The sequence below is a fragment of the Montipora capricornis genome, chromosome 12, assembly GCF_036669925.1.
Source record: "Montipora capricornis isolate CH-2021 chromosome 12, ASM3666992v2, whole genome shotgun sequence".
NCBI classification, from domain to species: Eukaryota; Metazoa; Cnidaria; class Anthozoa; order Scleractinia; family Acroporidae; genus Montipora; species Montipora capricornis.
Window position 1 is genome coordinate 6,305,166 of NC_090894.1, and position 20,000 is coordinate 6,325,165.

Consider the following 20,000-nt stretch of genomic DNA (forward strand, 5'->3'; position numbering starts at 1 on the left):
TGAAAACTGAACATTTACTTACTGCTTTGATTTGTTATAAAGGCTAGAAACCCAGAATCCATGTAATAAAATTAATCGGTAGCCTGCGAGCACCTGCTACTAATTGACAGTTGGTGGCAATGCCTCGAGCGTGCTAGAAGAATGGGGCAAAGAAACATACCCCATTTTTCTAGCACAGTGGAGGCATCACTACCAGTACCCAGCTTACAGGCTAATAAGTTGCTATGCATATATGACCTTGCATCACCAAAACGATGTAAGGCAGAATTTGTAGAATTTGAAGCAAAGATCCTTCAGAAGACCAAAAGTCATTTAATAAATGGAACTTTCTCTACACACCTTTCAACATTTCCATTGTTTTCTACTGAATTGCACCACTTTGTAAAACCAATAACAATGAAAATAGCACAGACCAAACTATTTATCCAGGCTAAGGCTGCCACAACGCTGGTTGCAAATTGGAAGTATACCACTCTAAAAAGTTGAAACAAAATCAAAGCAAATAGTAAAAATTTTTACATGTTTGCAAGGTGCCCGTGGAAGAATAAATCGGAGCTTGGAGTGTCAATTTCCTTAGGGGTACACTTAACACAAAAACCCTTGGACTTCATTAAATAATATTTGACAGGGGAACATTTCAGTGATCGACATCTAGATCTTTGCATAGCTGAGAGGCCTTCCAAGGGGGTAGTCTTGTCGCCTTGTCGCATCCTTTTGTGTACCTTTGTCGCCTGACCAGCGGAGGAAATTGTCGCTGTCGTTTTTCGTTTGTCGTTTTTTTTGTTGTCGCTTTGTCGAAATGAAAAATGGATTGTCGTTTTCGCAAATTGTCGCTTCTTTCGTGTCAACTTCTGTCGGCTGTCGGTACTTTGCTAACAAATTGTCGCCACATTTTGACGCAATGTCGCTTGTCACTCAAATCCCTTGGAAGGCCTCATAGCTGTTTCTAAGCTGATTTTGAAAATTTACCTCATTCCATTTGTTTTGATAATGCAGCAAGATTTTAGAAATCCCAGCAATGCTGCTAAAACAGCATTTGTTAAAGCCGAATAAAACACAAAGCTACAGTAAACTTGGTTTCCTGTGACAACCGTTTTCGTCAGTACTTCGAGCTCACCGAACAGAAAACACTGACCTTGTACGTCTGATTCGTACAGTTTTAGAGGAACTAGGACACAACAACCTGCCGCTAGCGCGGCAGCATAAAGAAAATTTTCATAGACTTGACCTCGGTTCATTGTGTCAAGCAAACTCGAAATAATAAATTATTGTATCAGTTTGATGATCTTTAATTGGTCCCCAAGGACATCGCAGATTTATTGGTATGTAGCCTATTTTTGGAATGCTTGATCTTCGGCATTCTTCGGTTAAAATGAAAACGATACTTCGGGATTTTTTCGACTCTCTTTCCAACGACTTTAGACACCAGTCTTTCACGTCCACAGAGGCGAGTGAAAATGGCGACCACTGACAATGGCGTGGTTAGTCAAACAGAATCAAGCGAATATCTGGTCCATCCTGAGGGTAAGAGTTGTGCTTTTACCATTTTAAAAAAACAGTTTTTGTAGTAAAGTGTTTTCAGTCAGTTTAAGGGGTTCGATAAATATTGGAAATGTTCAAATATCTAAAATTGGTTGTGGTTGTGAATTGCAATTAAGATCCTGTACCTAAAGAAAGTGGTATAATAGCCACTGAAGTGGGTGAGGATGCAGAAATGGTCGAAGCAAAGCAAAATGGAGCTTCTCCGGATGAGCTAGAAAACTCCACAGATGCTGCCCTTGCTGAAACAGAAGTCGTCAATGAACAGGAGCTAAAATACTGGAAAGCCGTCAAGGAGAATCCGGCGGATTTCACAAGTTGGACTTATCTGTTGCAATTTGTTGAGCAAGAGGTGTGTTAATTAGGAATTCCCTGCTTGGTTGGTTTTTCAATTTTGTGTTATAAAACTCTTTCAGTCATGTTACGCGAAAATTTACAGCACTGTGTTTTAGTCATGTGATAAGCTTATCACATGACTAAAACACAGTGCTGTAAATTTATAAGTTGAGGTGGAAAAGGCAAGGAAAGAAATTATTGCGTAAAGTTGGTCCAATTTCCAGCGGATTATCTGTCTTTCACTTCTCTGTACCATAAAAACCTGGCTATGTTACATTTAATGTTGTGCATGCTTGGAAATGCTCAATGATAATACATTCCAGGAGCACTATTTTTAAATTCTGACAAATCATTAATTCTCTTTGTTTCTGAAGGATAATTTTAGCCTGTTTGCTTGGATAAAACCATGCAAGTCAATCAGCATATGTTGGAGGTTAAAACTCTTTGATTTGAGATGTACTTTCAGCTTTAATTGTTTTTAGTAAAAGATAGGTCCTTCGTGATTGATGCCTTCTAAGAATTTTGTTTTGTCCTCTCAGAACAAACTGTCTTCAGCACGACAAGCTTTTGAAGCCTTTTTCAAGCGTTATCCTTATTGTTATGGATACTGGAAAAAGTTTGCTGACATGGAGAGAAAGAATGGAAACATTGACAGAGCGAAAGAGGTATCTAAGGTGCAAAAAGAGCAATGTACGAGGCTGTGCTCTAATGGCGCCCGGTTGCCTGAGGCGACTAACATTTGGTTTCGGGCGAGTGAGAAAAATTACCCAGTCGCCCACCGGGCACTCTGGCTTATTGTATTTCTACATGTAGCAGATAAGGCGGCTAAAAATTTTAATATGCTAGTGGTTACAGTTTATAAAACTCTAAGAAAATGTTTTTTCTTCATACGAAACAATCGGTTCAAAGGCCGTTCCACATGATTTCACATGCAACATAATCAATGACTTTGCACGTGACGGGCGGCGGTTGCCCGCACAAATTTTGATTTTTTGTCAACAAATGGCTTTAGATTTGGAACGTGGAGTTTGGCATTTTCTTGGTTGTGGTTTTAAAAAAAAGAGTTGTTACTTCTGCTCTGACAGCGGTAAAGCGCATCTGCTACGCCTGCTTGGCTAAAATATATTAGGTTACGGTTGTTTTTCTCCTGTATATGAAACAACGAAATAAATAAAGGGAAAGTTATCATGTTATTTGTTGCTGTTTTAGAAACAGAGCAATCCCGTGTTGTCTTTGAGTGTCGTGACAAATCATCGGGTGCCCTAAACAAGTAACGCTGTGATTGGCGCTTCAACCAAATCCATAAAAAGCTCATTCCACTAAACATTTTACTGATAATATAAGGAAAAATACTTAAATTCGGTCCTGTAGCAATGATTTTTGTCCAGATCAAGATGACTTGCTCAAAAAATTAAAATTCATAGCTTTTGGGCCAGGGTGGTTTCATTGTTTCATGCCAGTTTTCACAAAAGCTCCACAGGAATCAAGAGGCATTGATTCGTGTTTTGAAAATTTATTTTCAGCCCAACTAACCAGTAAAAAGGTTTAGCTGTATTAGACCCAAACGTCTTAACATAAACTTGAAAGCTTTAAACCCTTTAAACAAAAACAGAGCTACTGCATTTTCTTTGAAAATTTGTTGCAGACACAATACTCAATTCCATCTAAGAGGAAAAAAACCAGCCTTCAGGGCTTTCGGTAACTTTTGAAGTACATGTAGATGCCTGGGCAAATCAGTGTAATCGGCGGTCACTTTTGTCTTTAACAAGGGTTTGAGTGAAAATCAAGGAATAGTAGCCGGCAGTGAGCGACAAATTTCTGACAAACAGGCGGCCGTATATTGCCAGTGACCAGATTCTAATGAAACCCCTGAGTCTTGAAATGTTGATTACAAGCTTACCATCATGCAAAAATTGATTAACCCATTCATCTCTGAAGCTACCCCCATTGACACAGAAAATAACATCAGAGAGAGTACAGTCTCTCTCTCACGATTGAAAAGGTCAATCACTTTTGGGTTTAATGAATTATGAGTAGTCCTGTTTATTGTCCTTTGTGAATGACTCTGCCAGCAAAATCTGTTTGAGACTGACTGTTCATAAACTAGCTTTTAGCCACATTTACACTTGTGTATTCTGCTTAGATCAGAAGCTTGAGTTGTCATTGATACTTGATATCAGCTTTCACTCAATATGCTCAACAGTATTCATTGTAGTGTTTTTTTTTTTTTTAAACAGAAGTTTGTGTTAAGGTTTAGGCAATTTTCAAACTTGGGTCTTCGATCTCCATGGCCCATATGTTGGTGACAATGTTCTGTAAAAGCTACTGATATTCAAAATATGGGAAAATGCTCAGTAGTGGCAAATCAGTAATTATTATTATTATTAACCCATTGACTCCTGGGGGTTTCCCATTGACGAGTAAAATAATCTGGCCGGTTTTGGACAGTTAATTAGGTGTCAACGGGTAAACGTGACACTGTTATCGGACATTAACAATAGAAAGCCAACAAGTACAGTCATGTAAGTCGGGTGATGCATTTTCAATTCTTGGCTGTGTTGTCTGTTGGTTTTTTATTTTACCAAAAACTGGTCACCTGGTAAACTTCCTGGTCGTCTGTGCGTTGATATTTTTCAGGTTTTTGAAGGTGCCATCTCTGCTATTCCTCTCAGTGTGGATTTATGGGTACATTATCTCAACTTTGCTTCTCAGACAACCAAGGGTCAGATTGATGGCCCAGAACTCATGCGAAGGTAATTTTTGTCAGCTTCGTCAAACCAAATACTGACAATAAATATCTGCTCTCCAGGGGATCTGTTCTTCGCATCAAGGAATATCAAGAGAATAAATTGGTTTTGTTGACCTAGCACCGAGCATACGCGAAAGGATTTCTCAGCATTGATGAGTGTGTTGTGTTAGAACTTTGAACGCTTTGTGTTTGAATTTCTGAATTTCAATTTGTTTTAATAGTTCATCTAATCCCCACATGTTGTTATACCATATGTTTTTTGTTAGTAACTGCAGTTAGGTTGGTAGTGGGCGTGGAAACCCATGCTTGCCTCCTCAGGTCAATCGGTATTGGGTTCTTTACTGATGGAAAAGGTATTTTCATGCTTCAATCCATTCAGTCCTGTTTCAATTTTGTTCAGTCTAGAAGTTAGTGCACTGCATCTTCAGGAAGGCTCTGTTTAATTTTCTCTTGTCTTGTGTTTCGTTTTGTAGTTTGTTTGAGCGAGCTGTATCTTCTGCTGGTGAAGAGTTCCGAGCGGACAAACTGTGGGATGCCTACATTGAGTGGGAAAAAAGCCAGGGTCAACTTCAAAGAGTTACAGCTTTGTATGATAGGGTCTTCAAGGTTCCAACCCAAAATTACAGCCAGCATTTTGAAAAGTAAGATTTTTGAGAGCAAAATGATCATTTATTTCATTCATAGAGTCCTTTCCCAGGGTTCTTGTAAAGAGCCAGTAACCGGTTATTTTTACTGGCAATTCAAGCAAATGCTACCAGGTTTTCTCCTAGTAAATTCTCGAAATTGTCCTGTTTAAAATGCACAAACTCAGTGCATTTTGATAAACTTCCCCATTGACTCCCGGGGGTTCCCCATGGACGAGTAAAATTGTCTGGTGTTACACAGAGTAAAATACTAAGTATGGCGAGTTCAGGCCGGCTTGTGAGTCAAAGGGTCAAAGCATATTCTTTCCATGTTGGAATGTTATTGCCTCCACTGTACATAACCTGCTGAAGAAATTAGCAATGCAAGGTTTCAGACCAAACCAGGAAATCGATGTCCACCATGTTTGCTTTCCAATCCTATCCTGGCCAGTCCAAGGTCCCATCATTCCTTGAGACACTTTGACAGCTAAAGAGTCTCTCTGAATTTGGTTTTCAGCCAAAAGAGGATCATTATTTTGTTTATAGAGACGTTTATTTACACTGAATACATTTTGCTTAAGTTTTGGGCCAAGAATCGCGGGTGTGACTTATACATGAGTCCATTGCCTTCAGAGGGAGTAAACTGGCTTGTAGGGGTCACAAATTGAACTGAAAACCTTCAGTAACTAAAGATTAAACATAATATTATTGAAACCTGTTGTTGATCACTGCTTTTGGTAGAAGTTGTGGCTCCTAATATAAAGGAGCAATTTGTTTGCATCTTCAGGTTCTAGAGCCAAATCTTGCTCGGCAGTAATTATTCCACCTGTTTCATTTGCACTTTGTTTGAGCAGTTAAACTCTAACTGGCATGGAATCTCCATTCCTCTGCACAGCTGCTTGCAATGTCGTCTGTGAGCGATCACCTCAACACTGATTTCTGATTTTCACATGGTTCATATGGGATAGAAATCTAGCACTTCACATTACACTCTAGTCAATTAACTCTGTTTAAAATATAAGTGCTTCACGGCCAACGTTTGTATAAACGTAACCTTTCCTTGTACCCATTGATTAGCCATTGATTTTTACCCGTTTAACCCATCGACACCCAGGGGTTCCCCATTGATGAGTAAAAATTCGTCTGGCGTTAGACAGAGTAAAATAGTCTGGCCGGGTTGGACGTCAGGTGTAAAACCACAAGGTGTAGACAATAATCCTTGCTGCATGGTACTTTCAAGTTAGATAATTCAGTTCATGTTTTTTTAGGTTTAAACAGCACATCAACTCAAACCCTATAGCTGCAGTGCTGTGCACAGAAGAATTGCTGAAGCTCAGAGCAGAAGTGGCAGCAGCCCCACCTGGTTTAACATCTGCAGATGCTGAACCACTTATCAGTGTATCTCCAACTTCCACAAATCCACCTGGTAAGAGTAGTAAGTGGTAGGTTGTGTGGTTTCGCATCATTGTCCTTTTTGTGATGTCAAATTGTTCAGGTAAACTAACAGTGGGTTTGTGTTTGTGTTCAAACACCAAATTATTGTACACCTAAAATGCGGGAGGTGGTTCTTTTATCTTTGAGCAGAGCGAAACTGTAGGCTATTTTGTTGGTTAATCATTTAGGTGATGAAGATGCTGATGAAGTTGCTCCTGGTACAGAGACAGCTCCTGGCACAGAAAGTGCAATGACTACCCACGTGAGTTGGAAGACTTCTTCCAAGATCATTTTGAAAGCCTATAATCCAAATATTTTGTAGAATGTTTGTTCATGAACATCTTGAGTCTGAGTTGTGTTATTGATAACACAAAGAGCTTTTACTGTGTATCATTAGCCGAAGAAACTTGTCACCGAGTACCATTATCATCATCATCATTATTATCATTATCATTATTATTATTATTATTATTATTGTACTTTTTTTCTGAGTTTGTTTATCCAAGCCATGTTCAATCCCTGGTATCGTGGTTGCTTCAGGCACAATGTTGACAAACTTACCACAAGTGATATAATCTCAAGTACATTTGAAAACCTTTTCGAAAGATCTTCATTTGTTCAAACAGTAACTGTTAAGACTTATTGTGGCATTGTCTCTTATTGTTGTGAGGGAAAGGTGCTACAATTTATGTAAAGGGAAATGTTATTGTGGCACAGAAAAGAAAACCAGAATTCTTGTGGGTCCCTGGTAGTCAATCACTTGTTTATTAATGTTGCTAGCACTTTGATACTTGTGCAGGGTCTCTGAGACTTCAAGAATTACCCTTAAGTGAAGTTTTTGGTGCTATCTTTGTAGGATGATGCTGAGACAGTTGCCATTCGTGAGAAAGTGATTGCAGCACGGCAGAAGGTGTTTAATGTTCTAGAAGAAGAAATACGAAAACGGTGGACATTTGAGGAATCTATAAAGAGACCCTATTTCCATGTCAAGCCTTTGGAGCGTGTTCAGCTCAAGAACTGGCGTGAATACCTTGACTTTGAATTAAGTAATGGAGACCACCGACGGGCTGTCATACTCTTTGAGCGTTGTGTCATTGCCTGTGCTTTGTACGAGGACTTTTGGCAGAGATTTGCATCTTACATGGAAGGGCATAGCATAGAAAAGTGTCGGCATGTCTATGAAAGAGCCTGCACTATACATCTGCCAAGAAAACCCACAATCCATTTGGCTTGGGCTGCATTTGAGGAAGAGCAAGGTAAAACTCGTATTAGAGATTATACATGTAGATGTATGCATCACTTAATTTTATGAGAAACAGCAATTAATGTCAAACTTACACTTGCATGTTGGCCCAAAAATAGAAGAAATTTGTTTGAAATTTCTATCAATAAGAAAAGTAAATACTGTAAGAGAATGAAATGCTTGTAGTAAAAGGAATAATAAAGTATTACATGTTTATGAATTATTTTATCGTGCACAAAACAAGAGAAACAGAAGAAAAGAGAGAGAAGCAAAGAAAGAAGTGGTATATTGATTCACTGATGTCCAGAAATGCTTGTAATTAGATGCACAGTCATTTATCTTTTCTTTGGGAGGGGAGTCCAGCAGGCACTTTGACACATTGATCCAAGATACGAGTGATGTTGAAGTTGGCGATAAAAGAGGATACCTCATGCAGAGATGACATGGTCAGGGAAAAACAAACATTTTTCAAGTTCAGGGAAAAGTCAGGGAATTATTTTTGTAAAAAGGCAGGGAAATTCTCAAAAATAATAATGTCAAGGTCAGTGAAAAGTCAGGGAATTTTATTGTTGGTAAACAGTTAACAAGATTTTGCACACAAAATCCTGTGAAAAGCGCAAAGAAATCTAAAACGACAAGGAAAAATTAATATTGATGGTCTTCAAGAGAAGCTGAAGCAAACATAATTATTCACGTAATTAAAGGTCAGTGAAAATAAGAATTGTTTACAGGTCAGGGAGAAGTCAGGAAATTTTTTTGTTACTGATGGCCTGTCGTGACTGTGGTCAAAACCAGCATGCATTTAATTCCTTGCATTTCTGGACTTGAATGAAGGAGGTAGTTTCTACAGAAACTGTGGTGCTGCGTCTGTGGGAAAGTAGTATACCCTTCTGACGGAGGGCTAATGCTTGAAACGTCAGCTTTTAGAATCTCTGTATGGTGGCCAATTTACATTATCAACTCTGTTCAACTTGATAAAACCAAATTCCTGGACTTAGCCTGATTTGGTTGGTTGTCACTCTCCTTGATTAATTGATGTGTTTAAAACAGGAAATGCTGCTAAAGCATCAGAGATCCTGGCTGAGTTAGATAAAGTTGTACCAGGCATCATTATGGTGAAACTGAAGCGAATAAACCTGGAGAGGCGAAGGAAAAACTTTGATGTTGTGTCTTCTCTGTACGAAGAGGCTATAAATGAGACAAGTGATCAGGAGCTGGCCACGTTTTTTTCCATTAGATACTCAAGATTCCTTGCAAAGGTATTTGCTGTGGGAAATTTTCCATTTTTCTACAAGAGTGGCCAAAAAAGAAATTTTCGTGCAGCATAAAACAAAATAACATTTTTTTGGTAAGATTGAACAGCACAAGCTTTGGAAAAATGTTACGAGAGGTCACTTGTTGCAGGAAAGGGAAAAAAATTAATGTGCAGTACTATTAATCATAAAGAGCACTTCAAGAAATATATATTTATAATTATATACATGTATATAAAGTGTCCAAAAACTATTTTGCAGAATGTGCTTGAATCAATTAGTCAAAATGCCTACCGGTACTACTGTTTTTTTTAATCACAACTTTCAGATACTAAAATGTCATGATTGATTCCTTAGTACTTTTAAATGTACATGTCGGAGTTTCTGATACAAAGCGAAATGTACTTGTTGCATTAATTTTGTAAAGAGGAATCAAAGTCATTTAGATCATCTTTTGAAACGTTCTTGTGAACCAGATTGTACTTCTGGAGGCAAAAATCTCTGCTTCTTACATGCATATGTATTTGTGTCTGTGTGGTTCAGTTGTAGCCATGAATGTGTCATTGCCTTTGTCACCAGCAAAAGTCGTTTTTGTTTAAAAAATGCTCTAGGTCATGGGTAATGTGGACAAGGCACGAACAACATTAAAAGCTGCACTTGAGAAGGATAAGGTAATTAATCCATTGACTGTTGTTTGAGGCAGTGGCTGGGTAGATGTGAAGGAACAGTAATTAGGTAATAAATTAGAGGAATTTGGTATTGACTATACCAAGAAAGGCAACCCATTCAGCTAGTGATTTGATCAATTCTGTGACTCTTCACTCGTTCCCTGTTGCCAATAGCAAAGCATTGTGCTTTTTTAAAATTCCTTTTGCTTATAACAGTAAGGGAAAAATTATTGCAAGATGCTACATTCTACTTAACTGTTTTGGCTTTATATTTTAATCCATGAGATACAGTACTGCTCGAAACTATTTGTGCATTTGCCGCGGTTCTGACTAGGTGAAACCGCAGGTTCAATCCCCAGTTTGACCGAGGTAAAACCTCGTCTACGGTAACCGAAAGCCGAGGTTTTACCTAGATTTTTTCCGGTTGATTTACGCCGCGGTTAAGAGAGGGCGCAGTATGCTAAAGAAATCTGCATATTTTTGCGGATCAGTCGCAGCGATAATTAGTATGCGTATTTGCCGTATTTACAATCTACGAAGTTTGGCACATTCGATTATAATAAATTAAAGTCGCATTCATAAAGCGTTGATCGTTTTTCTTTTTCTAGCAAACGAGAAGATTTCTAAAAGTTGTTCGAAATCTGTTTAATACAGATGTTATAAAGATCAGCAGAAATTCTATCAAGAAATTTACACGTGTTTGGGAAAACTCGTCTTAACGGTGACGCTGCTCATCTAGCGGCCGGCCTTGAAAGATACGTGAAAGTCATTTCGATCTTAACGCCCGAAAGAAGAAAGAAAACGATTAACTTTAAAATTAATTGTAAGCAGTTAGAGCAAAGTGGCTCTTCATTTGTTACAAACTTGTCAAGCAGTTTGAATCGAACAGCGTATTTCTTGAGCTATCGCTCTCGCTTGCTTTGTGGAAGCATGCAGCTTAGTTTATTTACGTTTTAACTAGCCTAATTGGCAGAGGCTTAAACTCGTCTATTGTGTGGTCATTGAAGCATTAATTTAAGTTAATATTACTAATTCAGAGGAATGAATATTTGTGAATTTCAAGCTCAACTGCTGAATGACTTGCCATTTATTAAATATTTTGAATCAGAAATGATCGTAATTAACGCGCGACAAGGAGTGGTCAGGAATTGCTTAAGAAACTTCGCGAATACAGTTACGGTTCTTCTCTTGTGTAATCTTTAAGTCATTACATGTTGTAGTAAGGTTTAGTTCAAAGTTAGAGCTTTTCAACAACTATCCCGTAAACATTTCTATTTGGACCGGACGCAAAATTTGAAGCGCTTTTTATTCTAAATATACATATTTCCTGTCGGACCAGTTGCACTGGCGGCGACTTAAGTTACGCATAATCCAAACAGTTTTTTAAAAAGAAATGTCCTTTTACCCCTTTCGAAGAACTGTTGATGATGATAGCGGAAAACTTACAAGTTATTAAACATAAAGATCTAAGAATTAGGCATCATGAAAGGTTATCAACATTCTCTGTTCTCAGCTGTAACGGCACAAATGAGATGAACATATTTAACAGTGCGTTGCGTTGCGTTGCGTCGGTGCTGTGAAAAACAGCTTGGATATTCATTCTTTACCTTGGGGAGCTAGGTGTGATAATATTAAACAATGCTTTGCAAAGTACCATTGTTTTCTTGCGGCACATTACCGCAATTAAGTCGGCCGCGGCATTCGGTTGCTTTCGTCTTTGCCTCGGTTGCGGTTTTCGTCCAAGCTAGGTGATTTCGCGGTAAACACTATCGGCAAAGACGAGGTATTACCGCATGCAAATGCACTAATAGTTTCGAGCGGTACTGTATGATTGCAGTTTTTGAATTGAGGAATCACAGGAATGATAGCCACTACCTCATTTTGGTATTAAACAACTCCTGTTATTTAATCGAGGAGTAAATCCTTCGCGAAAGTTGAAGCGAGTATGAATAATTCACAAGGTTTCACTTCGGTGATTTTGGGAGAATCGAGGATCGAGTTTGATTTCAAGTGAATAAGAGTCTCGATCCTCGATTCTTGGGAGGATCAAGTCAAGACTGTCAACTTATTTTTGCAGGGTACTGTAGCAAAATAATTAATGCAAGGAGTTGTGCAACATGGACTGTGTATTTCCTTAAAACCCTTTAGTTCTTCTCCCTTTAAGTAAATGTGGGTCTATTTCTGGTTAGGATAATAAGAGGTTGTACCTTCAGCTGTTGGACTTGGAACTTGGTACATATCCAGTGAATGAGAAAAGAGTGGAAGAAGTGTTTGAGTTGGTCAAGGAGAGTGAGTCAGACACAGAGATCAAACAGGGATTCTCTCAAAGGAGAGTTGAGTTCCTGGAAGATTTCAGTTTGGACATAGCAAGCATAATGGCTGCGCAAGAAAACCATGCAAAGTTATACAAAGGAAAGTCAGCTTTGGTCCCCTTGACTGGTAGAAAAAGGTCGCAAGAAGGAGACGGGTATGCTTTTAAAGCTTGTGTTATTCCAGCGAGTTTGTCATAATTATTGTATTGTACAGTTCCTGGGAATTTGTTGGATCTCATTTCCATCATATTTATATTAAAGGGGTTATTTTTTAGGCAGCCTTTTGCTAGTGGAGGTGTCTGTGTAGTGGCTCTTCGCCCGTTCCCTGCTGCCGACAAAAATAGCATTTTGCAACTGCAAGGTCCTTGTTGGTTATTACTGTGGCCATATTTGCAACCTGGTAATATTTTCTTCTTGATTAGCATAATAATTATCATAACCTGACATCTTATTGGGAGGGTTGCTAGAGCGAAATAAGGGCAATTTGATGGAAAGGGGCCAGTTTGGTTTTGTTTAAGCTTGTTTCCAGCCTATTTGCATCCATTTCTTGCCTGTTCTTCAGAGCATTAATTTTGTGCTCATGACTAAGGAATTTGAATGAAATAGCAACACCAAAATGATTTTTAGGTTGCAAGCATTGGTTTAAGCTGTTAAATGTATCTAACTTTCACTTATTTCCTACCTCGGATGTCAAGTCGAAGGTTGCAAAAAGTGAGGAAGTAGTGGCTGATAGCAGCCAACAAGTTACAAGCACACCCATAACAGGTGCCGAGGCCTACGATACATCATACTCCTCAGCGGCTGCTGCCTACTCTGCCAGTATGTCAGCCTACAGCTATGCTGCACCTTCACAGAGTCAGTGGGCTGCGTACTCATCCTATAATGCAGCACATCCAGTAAGATTTGATTTTTCTTCACTTGTAGATAGTGGAAGCTGAGGGCATTAAGTCTTAAAAATGTGACCTTTCACGCGAAAAGGGGGCTTATGGATTTCATGGTGAACCGTGAAATAAATTTCACGGTCACGGCTCGCGAATTTACTATTTCACTCCGTGAAATTGAAATTTCACGGTAAGTTCACTGTTGCTCCAATTCTTTTCACTCTGCTGAGTGAAAAAGTTCACGGCGTGGAATCGAAGACCATGAAAATAATGAAGTCACGTCGTGAACTCACTTATGTTCACGCCGTGAAATTGTTGCAACGCCATTTAGAATAACAGGAAAATTCGTGGTCTGGTTTTGGAATTAAAATTGCGGTAAACAAGATAAACAATGTTTTGCGTCGGAAATCGAATAATGGTATTTATATCTTCTCTTGTGTGCAAAGGTTTAAGTTTTTATGGGGCGCCGTTTCGTTATTTTCGGCGAAATCGAAGTTGGTACGATTGTTTTGCTTTGTTGATGGCACGACGATCTGTAATGTGGATGGATGCAAGTCAGTTCGATCGAAAGTTGTTTCGATCGAAGTCGTTTCGATCGGCAAAAGTCGATTCGATCGAAGACAAGAGTCAGTTCGATCGAAGACTGTAACTATTGCTTAAGTGTATTGAACTTACTATTTATCAAATCTGTTTAAAAATATTCCCTCATACAGTTAACTTCGGAGTTGTGGAAAACACATTCTTGAACCTTGGTCTTCAAGGAACATGACCGCCAGTCGTCTGTTTCCATTTCCTCAGCAAAGTTAGTGAGTTACACCAAAACGCGCATTAAACCTGTTGGGAAGTGTGAGTTGCCTTGTTGGGTGCGTGGGGAAGAGTATCAAGTTTGTTTTCAAGTTGTTGATTGAAATTATGTGCCCCTCTTCGATCGAACTGACTCTTGCCTTCGATCGAACTGACTTTTGGTTTCGATCGAAACGAACATCGATCGAAACGACTTTCAATCGAAACGACTGGTCAACGGTCAAAAATACGCAATGAAATTGACATCCCCGATGTGGATCTTAAATCCCTTCTGCGGTTTTAACCGGCCTCAGCTAATTTATGGGAACATTTTTGCCGCCGTCGGCCTGCATTCTTGATTTTTGCTCAAGCTTATGCGGTTTAAAAGTAACACGAGAAAGTTACTGGTTACTGTACAGGGCATGACAAGTTTCATGTTTACGGAATTCTGTGCATGCAAATGAAAGGCGAACATTTCGTGCGAAGAGTACAACATCCAAAAAGATGTCATTAATTTCCACTTCGATGAAATACAAACCTTGACGAAAATGTTCAGAAAATCTTGTTACAAGTGCTGGCAAATTTTGGGGACTAATGTTGTTCGATTTTGTCGTACAAATTATGCGCTGCTCGCATAACGAAAGTATTCGTAATACGTTTGGATTTTAAGGGAAATTTTGAGCGGTTAGTCGCACCATTTGGCGCACTTAAAAACATACTATAAAGCGAGTTGCTGTGATTTTCCAAGTTGCCCCAAAGATTAATTCTCATAATTCATTTTCTGCTTGGCGATCTCGAAAAGATGTTTGGATCACTGCTCGTCCTTGCCGGAAAATGCTCAGTACTCACATGCTCGCAAAATCCATTCACCGGCATGCATGTTTCTTCGGTTAAGTTTAAGTCAACTTTTTGGTAGACAAAAATTAATGAGCATCAAAAGGTTCACGTCAATGGTTCTTTCACAGTCGAAATCTGCCAGAAACACAAAACCAACGTATTGATACTGAAATTAATTAATTTTGAAGAGTTTTTTTATTTCCACGGCGTGAATTATTTCACGCCGTGAATTATTTCACTACCCGGCGTGAACTAGTTCACGGTGGTATGATAAATTTTCACGCCGAGTTCACTCTGTTTTTAAGGAATTTCACGGAATTTCAGCTTGCTTTATATAATTTCACGGTTGTCTCCCGTGAAATCGGCATCATCGTGAAATTTTCATAAGCCCCCTTTTCGCGTGAAGGGTCACAAATAATAACTGGTTTCAGTTTGCCAACTAAGTTTGTCTTAAACAAGTTGCTTGGCAACAGGACAATTGAATATAAGAGTCCTGGGAAGGATTCAAACCTTTGACCTTTGACCTTTGTAACCTCGGTCTGATGCTCTACATGCATGTATCCATTCCACTACAAGAGAGAAGTTAGGCTGTTTATCTGTAGGGTCTACAATGTTGTAAACTTCAAATTTTGTGATGCAACATTCAGTTGTACTCTAGTCGTTTGCCAAGCAAAGGTGTGTTACAGTTGTAGAAGTCGGTCTTACTGGTTACTCAAGTATGCTTCACTCTTTTTAAAGTCTTGTGGGTGTCATCACTATCTTAGTGTACAATAGCATTCTCAATTGCAACCTAGAGGGCTTGACATGCACTGCAAGACCAGCTGATTGCCACTTGGTGTGAGCAACCTATGCAGTAGCACCATGATCATTAGCACCGTTTAAGGTTATGGTAGACCTTCATGGATGGCCTTAGGTGCAACATCCATAAACTATACATCAGTTGAAAGGCTATGAAATGCACTGCCCAGTAAATATGTTTTTTACCGGGTACTTAATCGAAAGAAGAGTGGGGCCCAAGAATCTTGATCGACCAATGTCTCTCTGATCGAATTTGTTGGGTATCAAATTTCAATGCAAACGGAAGCCTTCTGTATGATGTCGTTCACAAGGTGTTTATCATCAAAACTGTGTGAGGCTTTTTTGATGTTCTGATTGGTTACCTTAGAAAATTTCGTTTCAAATATGCCTATCAAAAATTTGCTAATAAAGCTAAAATCGAAGGCCATTGTAGGAGTTCAATTTTGAAAAAAAAATGGAAATCTCCCACTTGGTATTTTAGGTTGGTATCTTGGGAGTCCTCAGGCCAAATTTCTGGACAATCAGTTGAATTTTCATACCCTATCAATTAATTTTGCTTAAAGAGGATACACTTGCATAAAAACTAAATAGGAATTAGGTATTGACTATGTCAAGAAAGGCAACCCATTCAGCTAGTGATTTGATCAATTCTGTGACTCTTCACTCGTTCCCTGTTGCCAATAGCAAAGCATTGTGCTTTTTTACAATTCCTTTTGCTTATAACAGTAAGGGAAATTTATTGCAAGATGCTACATACTACTTAACTGTTTTGCCTTTATATTTTAATTCATGGCTAAGAATTTCAGTTTTTGAATTGAGGAGATATTTATGTTTTTCAACTACTGTAAACATGCACAGACAAGTCACACCTTTTTCCCAAAAATCATTGCTAGAAATCAGAGGTGTGGCTTATCAGAGGGAACATTTGAAAAGGGCTGCTTCTGGTGTCAGGGTTTTCAAGCAGCCTTTTTGGCATTGGACATGGCCATGTAGTGGTCCTTTGCTAGTTCCTGCTGCTGATAAAAAAGGCATTAATTTTTTCTTCAGAACCTGTCAGTTTGTTGTAGTTTCTCAATTGGTATTCTATCTGCTATAGTTATTTTCCTGACTGACTGTTTATGAGACATCTCAGCCACACTAGTTTTCGGTGATTCTTTGCTTACAGTGTATTGCATTTGTGGGATCCAGGTTTTAGAATTGGAAAGAATATCTTGGGGCTTAGACCATTATTTTCTTTTTGCCTTTTTTCCTAAGGCCAATCAGTCACCCTTAGTTTTTAAAAAAACCTCTTCACTTTGTCTTCCAGAATGCTTACAATAACTACAGTCAGTGGTATCAACAGTATGGTGCAGCATATGGCCATGCACACCAACAGTAAAAGACACGGTACACTGTAGCGCTTGTGTTAAAAGTGGTAAGCAGGTTCAATGGATGTGTGGATGTTCGGTGTGGAAATGCTGGAAAGTGCACTCGAAGACAGTCTTACTGAGAGACAAAGACTAAACAGAGCTCTGTTCTCCATTCGTACATGAAAGCTATTTCACTGTTGACCTAGAAATCATCAGCTTGTGATTCTCTTTGTGTTAATCTGCATAATTATGTTAACGAGACATTTCTCTTGTACCCTTAATTCACCTATTCACTTATTTTCTTTTCCTTACATAAGGATTGTGGGAAAGTATTGTAAAAGCCATCTTCTTTGAAAGATGGCCATTGCAGTGGCTCGTATGCAGTCTTTAAGGCAAAAGATCAAATCTTGGGAGAATTATCACACGATATGTATCGGGAAAACAAAATGTTCAAGCTGATAAGGTCCATTTAGGGGGTGAATCCACGGGAGGGAGAAAACCATTATCATGAAAGACCCCAGGCTCCAGTTTTTAAAACTATGAATAGCACTGTCTGCCGGATAAATCACTATCTTGTGGATAAGTCATAGCAAAACCAATATCGGTCTTAACCCTGAATCTTCCATCTAAGAATATCAAACTGGAAATAAGATTTAACAATAATAAAAATGTTCCACTGAAAGTGCAAAAGCTGTCATGTTAGTTCACTAAAACACCACTTGTCAGAATATCAGTGTCGTGCTACCTGACAAAAATAATGCAGACGTTTGGGCATGCTCTGGCATTTGAACGTACTCTATTTAAAGCTTTAAGAGGGGAAGCAAGCTAGATTTGCATTAGTTTGTAAATTTGGAAATAAGAAAATGATTTGGAGTGTTAAATGAGTGTTTATGTGGTGAAACTGAGAGAAAAGTGTAGAACAGTGGTCTTGGGGACCTCTGAAGACAAATTCCCATAATCCTGCCAGTGGTCTTGAAGCCCAGCACAAGTCTATGTAACTACCTTTTCAAAGACGACCTCCACAACGGCTGCATCCAGAATAGCACATTGCGATGTCCACAGGAACTGTCCCATTATGTTTAAGAATAAATTTTGCATCTTATTTTCAACCAAAGTAAGAGGTAGTGGTAGAGTACAAGCATTCTACTTTTAGGTTAGAGTAAAGGCAGTGGTTTTCCTTTTTTCGACGTTCAGAGGTAAGGGGACATTTTTGTCGTGCCAGTTGTATGTATTTCTCAGCACAAGTGGTGTTAAAGTCTGGTAGAAGAGTAAGGGGTCACTGTGCTACTTGTGAAAATAGTGTCCATGTGGTAGACCATAATTATTTGTATTCTCAGTATTGAACTGGAACTAGCTGGCAATGGAGACTAATGTGGGGGAATGTATCAAAGTATTTGCATTTGAAAAGATTCCCCCGCAGTAGCCTCCTTTGCGAGTTAGCTCCAATCCAATACTGAGAATACGAATATAGTCCATTGCCAGCATTTTGTGGACATAATTTAAGTACTATCTTCCCTACAATAGAGCTTATTCGCTTGTGTGTTCAGCAGCATTGTTTTGCAACCAAAGCAAAGAGATAATTCTTTAAAATACAGTTTATTTTGTGGTTCAATTTGTGATGACTTGTATTGGTTGGCACACCAATGCAACCACAACTTAGTTTTGTTTTGGTACACCTGTAAGTCCACCATGTTGTATGCATACACTCTCGATAGTCCATTATTGTAAATGGCAGCAGAGTAAATATTCCTCAATAATACTTGCTTGAATGGAAGGAAGCTTTTCAAGCCTTGCTACAATGTGCAAATTAAAAGGAATAATTGTTTCAACCAAAATGTAGCCAGTATGTCTAATTTACATTTAAGATACAGAAGAACAGATTGGCCACTAATTTTGCATGTGAACTGTGATAGTAGGGACAAACTTGGCAAGCCATTTGGCACTCAGCTTTTACAAAATCAATTATTTGGGGTCATAGGGAGCAAACAAGTGCTTGGCCTTCCTTCCTTCCTTTAGAGAGCTTTATCCAGGCTCCAGTTGTTTAAGCCACTATCTAGTTTTTAAAACTTTGCTGTGCATGCAGGACACAAAAACACATTTATTTTGACACATTGGTACCACTCGAAAGTGGATAAAGTTTAGTTGTGTCCTATTGAACAACTGTGTTGGCTTATTTTGTAAATAATATCAAAGACTCTTATCACATATTTCAGTCACATTTAGAAAATCAAATCAGTGGCTTGATTTTATCAGTGGTGTGGCCTTGGAATAAAAGTCAAACCTTTTAAACATGTTCATTTTAGTGTTGTATTTTGAATAAATTAGTTTTGTTTTCTAGTTGTGTGCTGTGGTTGTTTTGATCTAGAGAATATCAGTCATTTTCTGGCTGATTTTACAAAATTCAACATTTGGTTTTACCATACACAGTACAAGAGGTTTTGTGCTCTAACAGCGACTACAATTGCTGCAAAAAGAGGCTTCGGGTAGCCTACAGTTTGTTCAAAGGATTTTTAGCCAATTTTTTTAATGCATTGACTCCTGGGGTTTCCCTACTGATGAGTAAAATTGTCTGGCGTTAGACAGCATAAAAGACTGTTAAGCCGGTTTAGGTGTCAAAGGGTTAAAGTTCATAGTATTAATTAATCCATGGTTCTATATCAAGCACATTTTCCTCCTGATTTTCATTTTAACTTAACCACAACTTATGTTACATTAATAATTCATAAACAAAAAAGACGAGAAGGTCTGTTGTATTAATTAATCCATGGTTCTATACCTGGCACATTTTCCTTCTCATTTTCATTTAACTTCTGCTTTTAAAAGCCTTGTTCTACAAAAATGAATTTGAAGTGAATGCCCGTATTCAGTAAGCAGTTTACAATACTTCAGTCACTGCTGTCTCACATCTACATTGTACAAACTCTTCCTCACCTTTCCTTGTATTTCATACTTAACCAAGGTGCAACTTCGCAGCAGTTCAGATCTGTGATAACAGCTTTTAAGACCTCTACCATGCCACTATATTTGACAAAGCAATATTAATTTTGAATGGCAAGCTTTGCCATCCAGCAGCTGTTTTCCACATAAATCTCAGTAAATTTCTTAAGCAATAAAATCACTGTAAAATCTCTCTCATAAATGTCAGTGGCCTCAAAATTGACATTCTTACTAATTTCATCAGGCACTTTCCATTTC

The 20,000-nt window shown here is 38.5% G+C and overlaps 2 protein-coding genes across 3 annotated transcripts in view; one reads left to right on the forward strand and one right to left on the reverse strand.

The window, feature by feature from the left end:
* LOC138027811 (transmembrane protein 179B-like) overlaps positions 1–1,326 on the reverse strand; it is a 3,105-nt gene extending 1,779 nt beyond the window's left edge. The window contains exons 1-2 of the mRNA XM_068875429.1: positions 970–1,326; positions 340–474 (exon numbers count right to left, since the gene is read on the reverse strand). Of these exons, the coding sequence (XP_068731530.1) occupies positions 340–474; positions 970–1,238 (404 nt within the window). The 5' untranslated portion in view covers positions 1,239–1,326. The remainder of the gene's footprint in view (positions 1–339; positions 475–969) is intronic.
* Positions 1,327–1,415: 89 nt separating this feature from the next.
* The window catches only part of LOC138027809 (pre-mRNA-processing factor 39-like), a 33,229-nt gene continuing 14,644 nt past the window's right edge, over positions 1,416–20,000 (forward strand). Inside the window, exons 1-13 of one of the 2 annotated variants that reach the window (XM_068875425.1) lie at positions 1,416–1,524; positions 1,659–1,891; positions 2,415–2,540; positions 4,513–4,628; positions 5,098–5,265; positions 6,516–6,673; positions 6,870–6,943; positions 7,538–7,937; positions 8,975–9,183; positions 9,789–9,848; positions 12,035–12,312; positions 12,840–13,053; positions 16,763–19,098. In XM_068875425.1, coding sequence (XP_068731526.1) covers positions 1,458–1,524; positions 1,659–1,891; positions 2,415–2,540; positions 4,513–4,628; positions 5,098–5,265; positions 6,516–6,673; positions 6,870–6,943; positions 7,538–7,937; positions 8,975–9,183; positions 9,789–9,848; positions 12,035–12,312; positions 12,840–13,053; positions 16,763–16,834 — 2,175 coding nt within the window. In that variant the 5' untranslated portion in view covers positions 1,416–1,457 and the 3' untranslated portion in view covers positions 16,835–19,098. Of the gene's footprint in view, positions 1,525–1,658; positions 1,892–2,414; positions 2,541–4,512; positions 4,629–5,097; positions 5,266–6,515; positions 6,674–6,869; positions 6,944–7,537; positions 7,938–8,974; positions 9,184–9,788; positions 9,849–12,034; positions 12,313–12,839; positions 13,054–16,762; positions 19,099–20,000 lie in introns of those variants that run through there. The other variant, XM_068875426.1, reaches the window with a different exon arrangement.